Below are 13421 nucleotides of genomic sequence, written 5' to 3'. Positions count from 1 at the left end.
GGTCCTTTAAGACTAAGGCTAATGTTTTGTTTTCGAGGAAAGTCCTCAGAGCTACAGATTTTAAGTTTTCATGTCCTTCTCTTCCAGGGGACTTTATGATGTTCTTCGTGAGAAGTACGAGTGGCCTGAGAAGGACGCCATGGAATTCTCAGCGTTTCTGCTCCCAATGCTCGACTTCAACACGGATAAACGGGCTACAGCCGCGCAGTGCCTTGAACATGCTTGGCTGAAAGAATGTTAGGAGAACCCGGAAGAATAGAACAAAGCTCTGTTCGATAAATTTCGTGTTCATTACTCTTTTAAGCCATCTTGTACAGCTTAAAATGACCAAGGGTTATTTGATATCTTCAAGGTGTGTCCTGTTGTTTTACTTTGAAACCCTTTCTTCCAAAGATGGATTAGTTTTTGGTCGAGCACCGTCAACTTAAAAAAACGACGTTTTGTGGTGGAGACGGAACGAAAAGGATTAAACTAAGATTATATTTTCGTTTGGAACTTTACATTTCGCCTCTGATAAAAGATATTGCTATAAAAAATTACTCTTAATACGAAGAAAGAAGACCGCACAACTTTGCGAGAAGACTAGACATTCTTTTGTGCGTTTTGAAACACGTAATGTAAATCTTCAATTGGTGGCTTGCAATCCTTTTCAATCTTGTCTATCCTTAACGTTCGTCAATCTATTCTGAGGTTTTCTTACTTTACAAGAGTTTTTCCATATAATATGATTAATATTTTGCACTTCCCCTTCCTTTAGCGCAGTAGTTTTCACCTTTCCGGCTCCAGATGTCTTACTGCACTGACCTTAAGATTTCATTAGTTTGGCGACGACTAAAAGCATCACCAAGTCCCGCTGATTGACTGCTGTTTGGAGGCGAAATTTTGCGCGAAGGCAGCAGCTAATCAGAGAAACTTTCATTTTAACATGTAGCCAGGAGTGTATAACCTAGGCTTCTGTTGCAGCTCACCAGAATTCGTACTGTAAAGTTTTGACACCTTTGGCGAGCGTTGGACGAATTACATCAGTTCGTTGCAAAAGAGAGGTCTGTGTCAACGGAACAGAGCGTATCTTACCCAAAACCAAAGTAAGCACAGAAGCCAGTCAAAGCAGACGAAAATAGCTAAGTTAATCAGAGCCAACTGTCAAGTAAAACGAGCAAATCACCTCTGAGGCGGGAGAACGATTGAGTTTAAAATTTGCATTTGATTGGCTGAGAGGGTTAGACGAGTCTTATTGACCAATCAGAATGAGGCAAGCTAAAAGAAATTCAGGAATACTTTTGGTGTGGAGTTCAAGATTTTACCATATGGTACGTACAGTAACACGCCACTGTGATTTTGTTCAAGAAATAAGATATTTATTCGCATCGTTGCTTCATTTGGTTGGATTGTTCTCAGCTCTTTCTGGAGTTTCCTCGGTATTAGCATACTTCATTTACTACAAAATTAAAAAGTTCCCAAAACCTCCCAGAGAGTCTCGGACTTTATCAATTACAGTTTCCTCCAAATTAGCACACACTTTTTTATTCCACTTTAAAAACTACAAATGTTATTACTTAAGAAAGAAACAAATAAATAAATACAAAAGTGAAAGAAATACACCACCCGAATGTAGCAAAAAAACTATTCGAGTCGAGTGGTTGTAGACAATATTAGAGTATATCAAGGAGGTTGGAAATAAAAATTACAAGGAGATTACAATATTGTTAATTTAGAAAAGTGAAATTGATTCAAACAAGTATATGATTTTGAGTAACAACGAAGCAAAGCAAATTCAAGGGACCTGTGAAAAGCTTAATCTATTTCAGACTTAAGTTGCCTTGCATACGGTGGTTGCGCCCGCAGTGCACGCGACAGTCAAAATTTTAGTGTCGTAACGTAAGTGGTACGTTTCATGTGTGCCTAAATGAGTTAGTTTATGCAGCTGCAACAAATGCCACTCGAAATGAACCGATTATGGGTATTTTTTCAAATTATTTTCCCAACTTAAACAAATATAATGGCAATATTAAAACTGTTTTGACCTATTCTAATACTTGGCTGGAGACTGCTGGATTAAGTTCGAAGAAGATCAAGCTACTTAGTATACAATTTCACACCTGAAATCTTACCTTGCGAAAGTTAGCCAGCGAGTTGCCGGACGCGGGTAACCCGGTCTTGGCGCCAAACTCAAAGTTCCATCGCGGCACATAATGGCTATCTCTCGTCATCGCAGTGAAGCTAGCCTGAGGAATTACAACACTCGTCCATCCAGTGAACAGCTAAGGGCTTGTTCAGATATCCTCTCTGGTGCATTGAATGGAAGACCATCGCAGCCAAGTTCCTCTGATGCAGCCACCAGTTCTGAAAATCCTCACGCTGCTGTAAATTCGACCGTTGTTTATTAACAGAACACAGCGCAGCAATTTGTCAAGTTCCAACCACAAGCTTTAAACAGTTGTTTTCAAATTGTCACGTTGATAACGTCCAGGTTTTCGTGGGCCAAAATTCGGTCGGATTTCATTAAACATGTTACTACAGATACTGGTTTTTGTACGCAAAAAATACACTTTTATGCATTCGAATTATTAAGCAAGATTTGCGATTCTTCGTGATAGCTTTTGATGGTTTGACATTTTGACAGCTTTGGTCTTTTTCATGGCTGTTCCGAAAACGAGGAGTGCGGAGTGCGGAGTGCGGAGTCTAAAAAAAACTTTTAAAAAACAATTTAAAAAAACATTAAAAGAATAATTAAATACATAAATAAACTAGAAATAGAAATTTAAGAGATAAAAATGATAATTATTAAAAAATTCACGCCGCCTGAAGTGGACTGTTCATATGGTATATTTAACTCCAAATTTTTATAGTTAGCAGTTTACTCTTACGGAAAAAAAAAATAAAGCATAGTCAAATTTTGACCATGTCTAGAAAATGCGAGAAACTACACCTTCGGTTTTACTGGAAAGCTGTATTGCCTCGAAACAATCTCAAACTTTGCTTTCCAAAAACTGGTCACCTGCGCGTCCTAAAGTTCTCGCAAACCTCAATCTAAAACCTTGAAAGATATTCAGCGCTGAAAAATAGTAAGATAAAAAATGTAGATTGACAAATAGAGGAAAAAGTCAATACACAGGTAAAGTTGCACCTTGAGAAATCAAATTATAAAAATAAAATGTTTTCCCAAAAAAGCCATTTAACTGCACAGGGCTGATTGTCACGTCAATTCAACGTGCAACTACGTGACTGCTGCGGCCATCTATTTTTTTTTTTTTTTTTTTTTCTGCTAGAATCTAATATCTTCTCGGGAAGAAAATTACTGCTTTCAAGCTGGAAATAAAGTTAAGTTGGTACACAGTACTTGAAGGCTTTTAACACAAAAAAGAGTAAAAAAAGCACTTTTTGCCGATTTTTTCGCTCACCGTTTTCCGAGCTATGACCCAACTAACCGAACGCCTGGAGGAGGCTAGGGATAAGTTGTCTCCCCTAGCCCAAGCATTCAATCAATTGACATGGAAACGCATGTGACGGGGATAAACGTACTTAATATATTCATTTAAAGTTGGTAATAAGTGGTAAAAGTGAACTGCTAACTCAAGGTAAAAGTGAACTGCTAACTATGAAAATCTTGGGTTAAATATACCATATGAACAGTCCACTTCAGGCGGCATGAATGTTTTAATTATTATTTTTATTTCTTAAATTTCTATTTCTAGTTTATTTATGTATTTAATTATTCTTTTCAATGTTATTTTTTCATCTTTTTTTCAATTTTTTTTCAGACTCCGCACTCCGCGCTTTCGGAAAAGCCCTTTTTCATCCAATGAAATTAGGTTGCCCATTCTAACAAGGATTCTGATTGGCTTATTATAAGCGTGCTCTGCCCGAGAATAGAGCATGCTGACGACACTGTTGTTCGCTTTGAAAATAAAGTTTTTTCGGAAATTGCAAGTAATGTGTGTGGAATTTAACGGATTCTTTATTCTAAAACAAATAGAGAAGCCTTTACTGTGCTCTGTTCTGTAGTAAAGCACTTAGGAAGCGGCTAGAGCACTCTTTCGTGCTCTAGCCGCTTTCTAAGTGCTTTACTACAGAACAGAGCACAGTCAAGGCTTCTTTATTTGTTAAATTTAAGATGATATAGTTATCTATATTTGCCTTCAAGGTGTACTTAATCTTTCAAATGATTCTTGTTTTTGCCTCGAGAAAAATAAAGCCGTGAAGTGTTATCCTTTGTAAGCGCAATATTCCTAGTTCTTCTTCCATTAACTTGAGGTTTACAAATAAAGTAAGAACAGTTCGTAGAGGGACTTAGTAAAAGCTATGGCCAAAAATATGGCTTTCATTGTCAAGCTTCAAGCTATTGAACGATACGGTGAAAACTAATTTACTGAGAAAATATATAACCACTGAGGCATCGTGGAGTTTTCAAATTTGATCAACTCAATTCACTCTTTATACCCTAACATCAGTATACACTTCTTCATACAACTTTCTATATATTTCCTAAGGTTCTAACAAGGAGAATTTTTGTAAAAATCACGATCTTTAGCTTGTGCTCATTTCCTTTATTCTTAGGAGCTTAATATTGTAGCGATCATGCATGAGAAGTCAGACGTTTCTAAGGGTCGAGGGAAGGCGTAAAGATTAGAGTTTTTCTCAGCATATTACTTCCTGGACAATCGAAGACGAGATTGCCGTGAAAAAAAAAAAAGTTATGTAAAAAATTATTCATACAATCAAGTTCCCCAGAGATCAAATAAAATTATTTACAGCTGAAATTAAAAACTTTAAGCCCAGTTATGTCATGGCAGATTTACGAAGATGTTGTGGCCAGACTGAGGTGTTTCATTTTCAGTTTTAATTCATAATCCTTCACACTTTTTATCATAGTTTCTTTAGTTTTTGAGTCCCCTTCAACATGGTATTTGTGCCAGTTGTTGTTCACGTCGTCAGCGTTACCGAAAGAGAACTTTACGGCCTCGTTCTCGTTCCACACGGGACTAAAGTACTCTATCAGCATCTCCTCTACACAGCAAGCATAGTAATGCATGTCCACCAGCATGAATCGAACGATGAAGTCTCTCCGGTTCAAGTCCCTTGCCTTGACTATTTTGCTTTGGTGGCTCAACAGGCGTTTTGAGATACTTATTTTCGACATTCCGACGTAAACTGGTCGGTCTTTAGAGGGTTTGACCCCGCCTTCATATAGGTCAGATTTGCCTATATAATATATGCAGTAGACACCAGGATGATCAGGATACTGGCAAGGTTTATCACCAATTTCGACAAATGGAAAAATATACAAGTTTTCCAGGCGTTTCAGGGAAATCTTTTGCAAAACAGAGCTCTGTTTTTCGTCTTTCGAAGGAATTTCCCCAGTACTATTCCTTTCTTGAACAATAGCATCTTCGACATTAATTTTTTGCTCCACTTCCATTTTAAGCTTAATAAGTAAGAGGCTTGATAGCGATAAACATTTATGAATGCGGCAAAAATCAACTCTCTCCATGGATTCTGTGCAAAGAACATTTTTCACATACTGGTTGGCCGAAATTGCTAGCGAAATTGCTAGCGACTCGGGTAGCGCAGCCTTTTCCCACAAGAAATAAATTTCTTGTATGCGTTCATGTTCTTGGGATTCTTTAGATTTCCAAAGTTCTGGTACCAATGGCAGAGCTGCCTTAAAAGCCGCCTTCTCATGTTCAGTTGAGACTTCTGAAGCTATACCATTCGAAATGACAAAAATTCTCTCAAGGAATTTATGATACCGTTGTTTATCCCAAAGTTGCCGTAGGTCTTCCGGCAGTTCCTCCATAATTTTCTTCCTTAATCCTCGTGAACTTCCTAAAACTTTGTAGGCTATAACCCTACCTGATTTCGCTGAGCCGGAAGATTGCGATAAACCTTGTTTTTCCAGGTGTAACACTACCTACCAAAGAAGTCATCATGAAGTCAGTAAAAACAAAATCAAAAAGTCAGCCCAAGAAATAGCCTGTCTGGTAGCTCGATTGTTGCCGTAATAATGTGTTTTCCGCCGGTTAGACTTGTAAGCCCCATGTTCCTTACCTAGACTAATAATGTTTGTGCGATTTAGACGCTCTCTGGTTTCCGTCATGCAGAGCCCTTCGTCCCACCCAACTCAGTATTAGGCGATATAAATCACGAGCTCGTGGTTCACTGAAAAAATAGAGGGCGAGAAGCGTAGCCATTGACATTGCAAAATGTCATAAGACTTGTTCATGAATATTATTTCTACTCGCGATTAATTCTAATAGAAAATATGCAGATACTGGCGTGTACAACGTTTGCGCGGGAAACCATATTGAAACGGGTTAATGTTTTGATGACAAACTTTCTTCAGGTTGCCACGTAATTTTGCATTCGATTAGTATTTCAATCAACACCCAAATTAGCATATGCTTAAAAAATCATTATGTCGGAAAGACAGTCTCTATCACAACACAAAGTTAGCTAAGAAAGACGCCTCAGAACCTTGATTGAACAAAGCCTTTACTATTTGCTTCTGTTTCTGATGCTTTACGTAATTTTATTTTTCTTAATTTCGTGGAACTATTTGGGTCAAAATTAAAGCGAATAGTATTTTCGGTTTTGGGTAATTAGATAGACAAGAATCCGAGGAGGATATTTTGGATTATGAAAACCTCAATACAGTAAAAAAAAAAAAAAAGAATCGGCAAATTCTCCAATATCGCAAAAAAATCGTTAAATATCGGTACCGCAATGCTTCAATAGCGAGTCGAAACTCGTGTCATACCACTACTTTTTACAACTACTAACATAGAAATAACGATTTAGAATTTGTAAATGAAAGTTCACAAATTGTTTACACGAATAAGCTTTCCGCAATAAAAAGTTTTCGGATTCACAGTTCCAGCTATAAATTTGGGAATTAAAATCTCCGAAGACACGACCAAAGAGGAGAGATCTTATTTCGGATTTGTCTACTTAAGTGTAAACGGCAAAATGATCGAATCCGGTTCTGAAACATACCGTATTATTCACGAGTCCGAAACAATTGCTACTAGTATAAACCAAGTCTCAGTCATGCTATTTTCGATTTCAACCTGTTTCCAAAACTGTCAGAAACTAGAAATTGTTTAGAGTGAAACAATGGAGGACTTGAAGGATAATCTTTGGTACCGCCCAAATGCTACAACAACTACCGAAATACCGCGAGAAAAGCTGCCCACTACCGCAATATCGCCATATACCGCTCAAGTAGTGTCGCTTTTGGATATTCATATAAGTTCGAGTTCTAACGCAGCATTTTATTTCACCATGACATCTGAGTGAGCCCTTGTTTATGGAGTCACAAGTGTTAAATGCAAACCTATATTCTTTTTGTAAACTTTTCTGCTATTTTAGTTCATCGAAAGCATAGGATAGTAGCAATGAGATTTGTGTCTTACCTGACGTTTGTCTTCAGCGACTCCCAGTAGACCGTTAATGACTGAATTATCCGCAGTAAACATTTACTAGCTTTTATTTTCGTTTCTCTGGTTTTAAGGAGAAGCGAAACCCCACCCCTGAATTGTAGGGGGCGTCTCTCTTAAATCTGATTGGTGGTTTTCGAACACTTAGCTTATACAAATACGATTATATTTCCGTTTGCCAGTCTCGGTAGACAGGTTTTTGCGATGTTTCGTGGGGAGATATTTAAAGAGCTGTTTTATTCAAATTTATGATGCTTTGTATGAGGACGACATGTCTGTGTCCCCTGGGGGGACAAAATAGGGTATCGGAAGCGAACAAAAAGACATGTCATATATACAAAGCATGTAGTCGTCTTATGAGGGCTGAGAAACATCTATATGAGTACATATTTTCATAGAAGGACTGCTCAGTTGCGAAATCTTAGCGGATAAGTCACTCTTATTAACTTATGTGACTGCATTCTCGGCCGCCAATTTCATATCGTTTCACGCAAAAGCCTGGAAGTTCAACCTTGCTTTAACACGAGACGAAAATCCCCATAAAAAAGACGAATAAAAAGATGTCTTCGGCTGTTCTTATAACTGACTTAGCTAAAATCTCAAAAGGATTGATAATTTTTTATTTCTTAGGTTTGATGGCGTTACGTGGAAACCAAGAATATCCTGTTGCTTTACCATTTTGCTTTTAGCTTTACCAAGAATGGTACACATTTTAAAACACTATGAAAACTCCCTTTGATTGTCTGTGGTGAATTTCCCTTTAGTGCTTTTTCAGCCCATGTGATTTACTTAATTACTGATAACAAAATTTCCATGGCTATAGAATATCCTGTTGCTTTACAATTTTGCTTTTAGCTTCACTAAAATTCCCTTGTTGATTGTCAGAGGCTATTTCCCTTTAAAAAAACCCGGCTCTTTGGATAATACAAATTTAAGACTTTTTATTTGCTTACCCATTATATGCGCCATTATTATGCGCCAATATACCATAATCTAATATCTGTACTTTGTAACATCCGGTTTCTTCTTACAAAATTAAGTTAAGAAGATCTGTTTGATATCTTGTGGGCATATTTTTAATTAAACAATTATTCCACTCGCGCTTGTTCGATATGAGATGATTATAGCCAACGAGGCGCTACGCGCCTCGTTGGCTATCTATCATCTCATATCCAACGCGCGCTCGTGGAATAATTGTCAAATAGGGCTTTATCAGCCCATGTGATTCTTTAATAATTGATGACAAAATTTCCATGACTATCAGGGATACCCGTTTAAAATGAGAGACTGTCAGCCCCTCCGATTTACTTGAGACTCAGTCAAGAAAAACATACATACCGTGGGTAGGTATTATGTCGATTTATCATTCTATTTCGAGTATTGTCTACCCTTCTAAGATAAGGCAACTCCCTGGCTTGTGTGGTTGTTTGCATGACGTGTGAGACAACTTAGTTCTGAGAGGTTAATAGCACGCTTCTTTGTCATTACAACGTTCACACGTCCGCATTTGTTTGACGGCTGTTTGCACGCGGCTTGCCAAAATTAGGGACCTTAAGCAAACCACGACGGCGACAGCAACGAGTAAGTGACAAAACAAAAGATCTAATCGGCAAAACAATAGCTCAGCTTGTGCGGTTTAAAACTTTGTACATCTCTTAGCCGTCCTATATTAAAAAAAAAACGTGAAATTACCAAAATTTGCGCCGTCTGTGAACGGAAACCGCAACAGTAAATTATTCTAATTTCCATTCCTCATGCTGAAGTTGAGGTGTGGCGCCATACGAGACTGCACTGCAACCGGTTAATGTTTTGATAAGAAGCCTTTTTCAAGTTGGCACGTAGTTTTGTATCAGAATAGTATTTCAATCAACACCCAAATTAGCATATGCTCGATAAATCATTGCGTTGGAACGACAGTCTCTATCACAACTCAAAGTTAGCAAAGAAAGACGCTTCAGAACCTTAATTAAACAAAGCCTTTACTCTTTGCTCCTGTTTCTGATGCTTTACGTACTTTTATTTTTCTTTATTTTGTGGAGCTGTTTGGTCAAAATTAAAGCCAATAGTATTTTCGGTTTTGGGTAATTAAATAGACATGAATCCGAGGGGGACATTCTGGCTTATGAACACCGCACTACAGAAAAAGAAAAAAGTATCGGCATATTCCCCAATGTCACACAAAAAAAAAAAATCGCTAAAATATCGGTACCGCAATACTGCAATAGCGAGTCGAAACTCAATGTCATATCATTACTTTGTTCAAATACTAACACAAAAATAACGATTTAGAATTTGTAAATGAACGTTTACAAATCCTTTACACGGATAAACTTTCCGGAATCAAAAGTTTTCGGATTCGCAGTTCCAGCTATAAATTTAGGATTCAAAATCTCCAGAGACACGACGAAGGAAGAGAGATCTTATTTCGGAATTGTCTACTTAAGTGTAAACGGAAAAATGATCGAATCCGGTTGTGAAACGTACCGTATTATTCACGAATCCGAAACAATTGCTTCTAGTGTAAACCTAGTCTCAGTCACGTTATTTTTTATTTCAACCTGGTTCCGAAGCAGTCGGAAGCTAGAAATTGTTCGGTGTGAAACAATGGAGAACTTGAAGGATAATCTTTGGTACCGCGCGCCTAAATGCTACAAAAACTACCGAAATACCGCGTGAAAAGCTGCCCACTACCGTAATGTCGCCATATACCGCTCAGGTAGTGTCGCTTTCAGACATTCATATAAGTTCGAGTTCTAAACGGTAGCAATTTATTTTACCATGACATCTGAGTGAGCCCTTGTTTATGGAATCACAAGTGATGTGTGCCAACCTATATTCTTTTGGTAAACTTTTCTGTTATTTAGTTCATTGACAGCAATGAGGTTTGTGTCTTACCGCTAATGACTGAGTAATCCGCAGTTTATTTTTCTTTTACTTTTCTTTGAAATTCTGCACGACCAAGGCCTTGTAGACACAGTCCTCCCTTGGTACTCGCCATTGAAACCGAAGCCAGTGTACGAGGCGAACAATGCGCAAGCATTCTGGGACGTTCCTTTATTTGCGGAGCACCAAGAAGTTAGAGCCAACAAAATAGATGCGCGTATTATCGACCATGAATCAAGACTAATCATCACGCTGGAGATGAGCTTCCCATGGATTACAAATAGGGGGAAAAAGAAGGAGGAAAAAACCTCGAAATACGGACCGCTTCGTTGGGAATTAAAGCGGAAGTACCAAGAATATGAAGTGAAACAATATAATATCATAATGGACGCATTAGGGGGATGGTGTCGTGACTTAGAAGCTGAAATGAAGGAGTTGGTCGGAAACAAGAGTAAGGGAGTTCTTCAAAATATGCAGAAGGCTGTGATCTCGGGAACACTAAATATCTCTCGGACATTTAAAGTTGTAACATAAACAGTGAACATCGCGTACTATTTAACTCTTTGCCTTCAAAAATTCTGTGGATTATTAGAAACTTAGGAAGTGATCGTCACTGATTAACTCTTTCATAGCCGAAATAAGTAATAGGTTTTTAAAGAATTTATAATGACTGTTTTAGATTTGGATACCCGAAATAGCTTATCTTTTTTATTTCTCGACGGTTTTTTTTTGTTCACTATATATATTTTGATTTCACTATAATTAACCGGCTACGCTCATGCGCCCGGTCATACTATTCTTATTGTATATAGCATACAAAAATTTTAAACTGCTGCATAATAATTATAATTTAGCAACGGACATACACTGGGTGGCTCTTCTTGTCCACTGTTTCCAGTGGACAAGAAGATTTATTTTCCTTTCTCTGGTAATAAGATGCGAAACCCCACCCTTAAATTGTAGATGGCGCTTTTCTTAAATGTGATTGGTGGTTTTCGAACACTAAGCTTATTCAAATACGATTATATTTCCGTTCGCCAGTCTCGGTTGACAGGTGTTTGCAATGTTTCGTGTGGGAGATATTCAAAGAAATGTTTTAATCAAATTTATGATGCTTTGTATGAAGACGACAAGTCTGTGTCCCTTGGGGGACAGAATATGGTATCGGAAGCGAACAAAAAGACATGTCGTAGATACAAAGCGTGTTGTCGTCTTATGAGCGCTCATAAACATCTGTATGAGTACATATTCTCATACAGGGACTGCTTAGCTGCGAAATCTTAGCGGATAAGTCACTCTTATTAACTTACGTGATAGCATTCTCCGCCGCCAATTTCATATCGTTTCACGCAAAAGCCTGGAGGTTCAACCTTGCTTTAACACGAAACGAAACTCCCCGTCAAAAAGATTAATAAAAAGATAAGTCTTCGGCTGTTCTTATAACTGACCTAGCTAAAATCTCAAAAGGATTGCCTTATTTCTTAAGTTTGATGACGTTAGGTGGAAACCAAGAATAACCCGGTTCTTTACCATTTTGCTTTTAGCTTAAATAAGAACGGTACACATTTTAAAACACTATGAAAACTACCTTTGACTGTCTGTGGGGAATTTCCCTTTAAGGCTTTTTCAGCCCATGTGATTTACTTAATTATCGATGACAAAATTTCCATGGATATACAATATCCTGTTGCTTTACAATTTTGCTTTTAGCTTTAACAAAATTCTCTTATTGATTTTCAGGGACTATTTCCCTTTAGGGCTTTGTCAGCCCGTGTGATTCATTTAATTATTGATGACAAAATTGTCATGACTATCAGGGATACCTGCTTAAAATGAAAGACTGTTGGCCCCTCATTTACTTAAGACTCAGTCGAGAGAAACATGAAAACCGTAGGTGGATATTCTGTCGATTTACCTTGATTCTATTTCGAGTTCTACAAAATAATTGTCTACTCTTCTAAGATATTGCAACTCACTGGCTTGTGTGGTTGTTTGCATTGCGTGTGAGACAACTTAGTTCTGAGAGCCTAAAGGCACGCTTCTTTGTCATTACAACGTTCACACGTACGCATCTGTTTGACGACTGTTTGCACGCGGCTGACCAAAAGTACGGACCTTATGCAAACCACGACGGCGACGGCAGCGAGGACGTGGCAAAACAAAACATCTATAATTGGCAGAACGATAGCTCAGCATGTGCGCTTTAAAACTTTGTATATTTCTTAGCCGTCCTTTGCAAAACAACAACGTGAAATCACCAAAATTTGCGTCGTTTTCGAACGGAAACCGCGACGGCAAGTTATTTTAATTTCCGACGAAATTCGCTCCGACGTAGAGCTAACGCTCGAAACGTCAGCTTTTGTAATCATTACGGTGGCCAATTTACCATTTCAACTTTGTTGATATATCCAAATTATTTTAATTTCCATTCGAAACTCAACGCTTCTTTGTATGTTATGCTGAAGTTGAGGTGTGGCGCCGGGCGGTAAACACATGCAGACAATTTTGAAATTCTAATTAAAGGCATTAATTCATTTTTTAATCGAAGTCTTTCTTGGCGCTGCCGTCCTGACTGCTTAAGGTTCCTATCAATCCGTCTGCGCATGCCCGATGACTAGCCGCTTTTGTTTTAGAGGATGGACTTAATTTATGGTTGTGAGAAGGCCTGCATTACTACGAAGGATAACATCACAGACACCAAAGTAAAACAGCTGGGAAATGGAATGCGAGTTAAAGAGCAGGCTACGTATCCTAGTTATTTTTTCCAACATGACGAGAGGAATGGCTAAAAATTTAAGACTCATTTAGAAATATTGGTGTTATATTCTCTTAAAATCACAAGACTAAATCCCTAAAGTACAAATAAGTAGTAAGTTTGACAAACATTACACTTTGCCTTAGCAAGAAATAGTTCACTTTCAAAAACATTTACTTAGGAAGCTACTTAAATCATGCTTTAAGGCAGCTGCTATTATTGCTGAAATAATGATTGAAATCTCTTCAGTTCCTAAATTTTGATCGGATTTGAGGCTGTTGTAACAATCTATGGTCATAAGCTATGGAAGTTCAGTTCGCGGAATATACGAGGCTTTCTACGCACTC

The 13421-nt window shown here is 38.0% G+C and overlaps 1 protein-coding gene and 1 long non-coding RNA gene across 2 annotated transcripts; one reads left to right on the top strand and one right to left on the bottom strand.

Moving 5' to 3' along the window:
* Positions 1 to 3649: 3649 nt before the first annotated feature.
* LOC111333793 (uncharacterized) lies at positions 3650 to 7633 on the bottom strand. Its single transcript, XM_022939415.2, has 2 exons — positions 7413 to 7633; positions 3650 to 5911 (listed from the first exon to the last, which is right to left on the bottom strand). Exons 1-2 carry the CDS (start codon positions 7473 to 7475, stop codon positions 4796 to 4798), a joined length of 1179 nt encoding a protein of 392 aa, XP_022795150.1. The 5' UTR covers positions 7476 to 7633; the 3' UTR covers positions 3650 to 4795.
* A 788-nt stretch (positions 7634 to 8421) lies between these two features.
* Positions 8422 to 11894, top strand: LOC148730810 (uncharacterized). Its single transcript, XR_016001931.1, has 2 exons — positions 8422 to 8779; positions 10399 to 11894. It is a non-coding gene; the product is annotated as an uncharacterized LOC148730810 (long non-coding RNA).
* Positions 11895 to 13421: the final 1527 nt, after the last annotated feature.

This window comes from Stylophora pistillata, chromosome 5 (assembly GCF_964205215.1).
Source record: "Stylophora pistillata chromosome 5, jaStyPist1.2, whole genome shotgun sequence".
NCBI classification, from domain to species: Eukaryota; Metazoa; Cnidaria; class Anthozoa; order Scleractinia; family Pocilloporidae; genus Stylophora; species Stylophora pistillata.
This window is presented reverse-complemented; position numbering and strand designations above follow the sequence as displayed.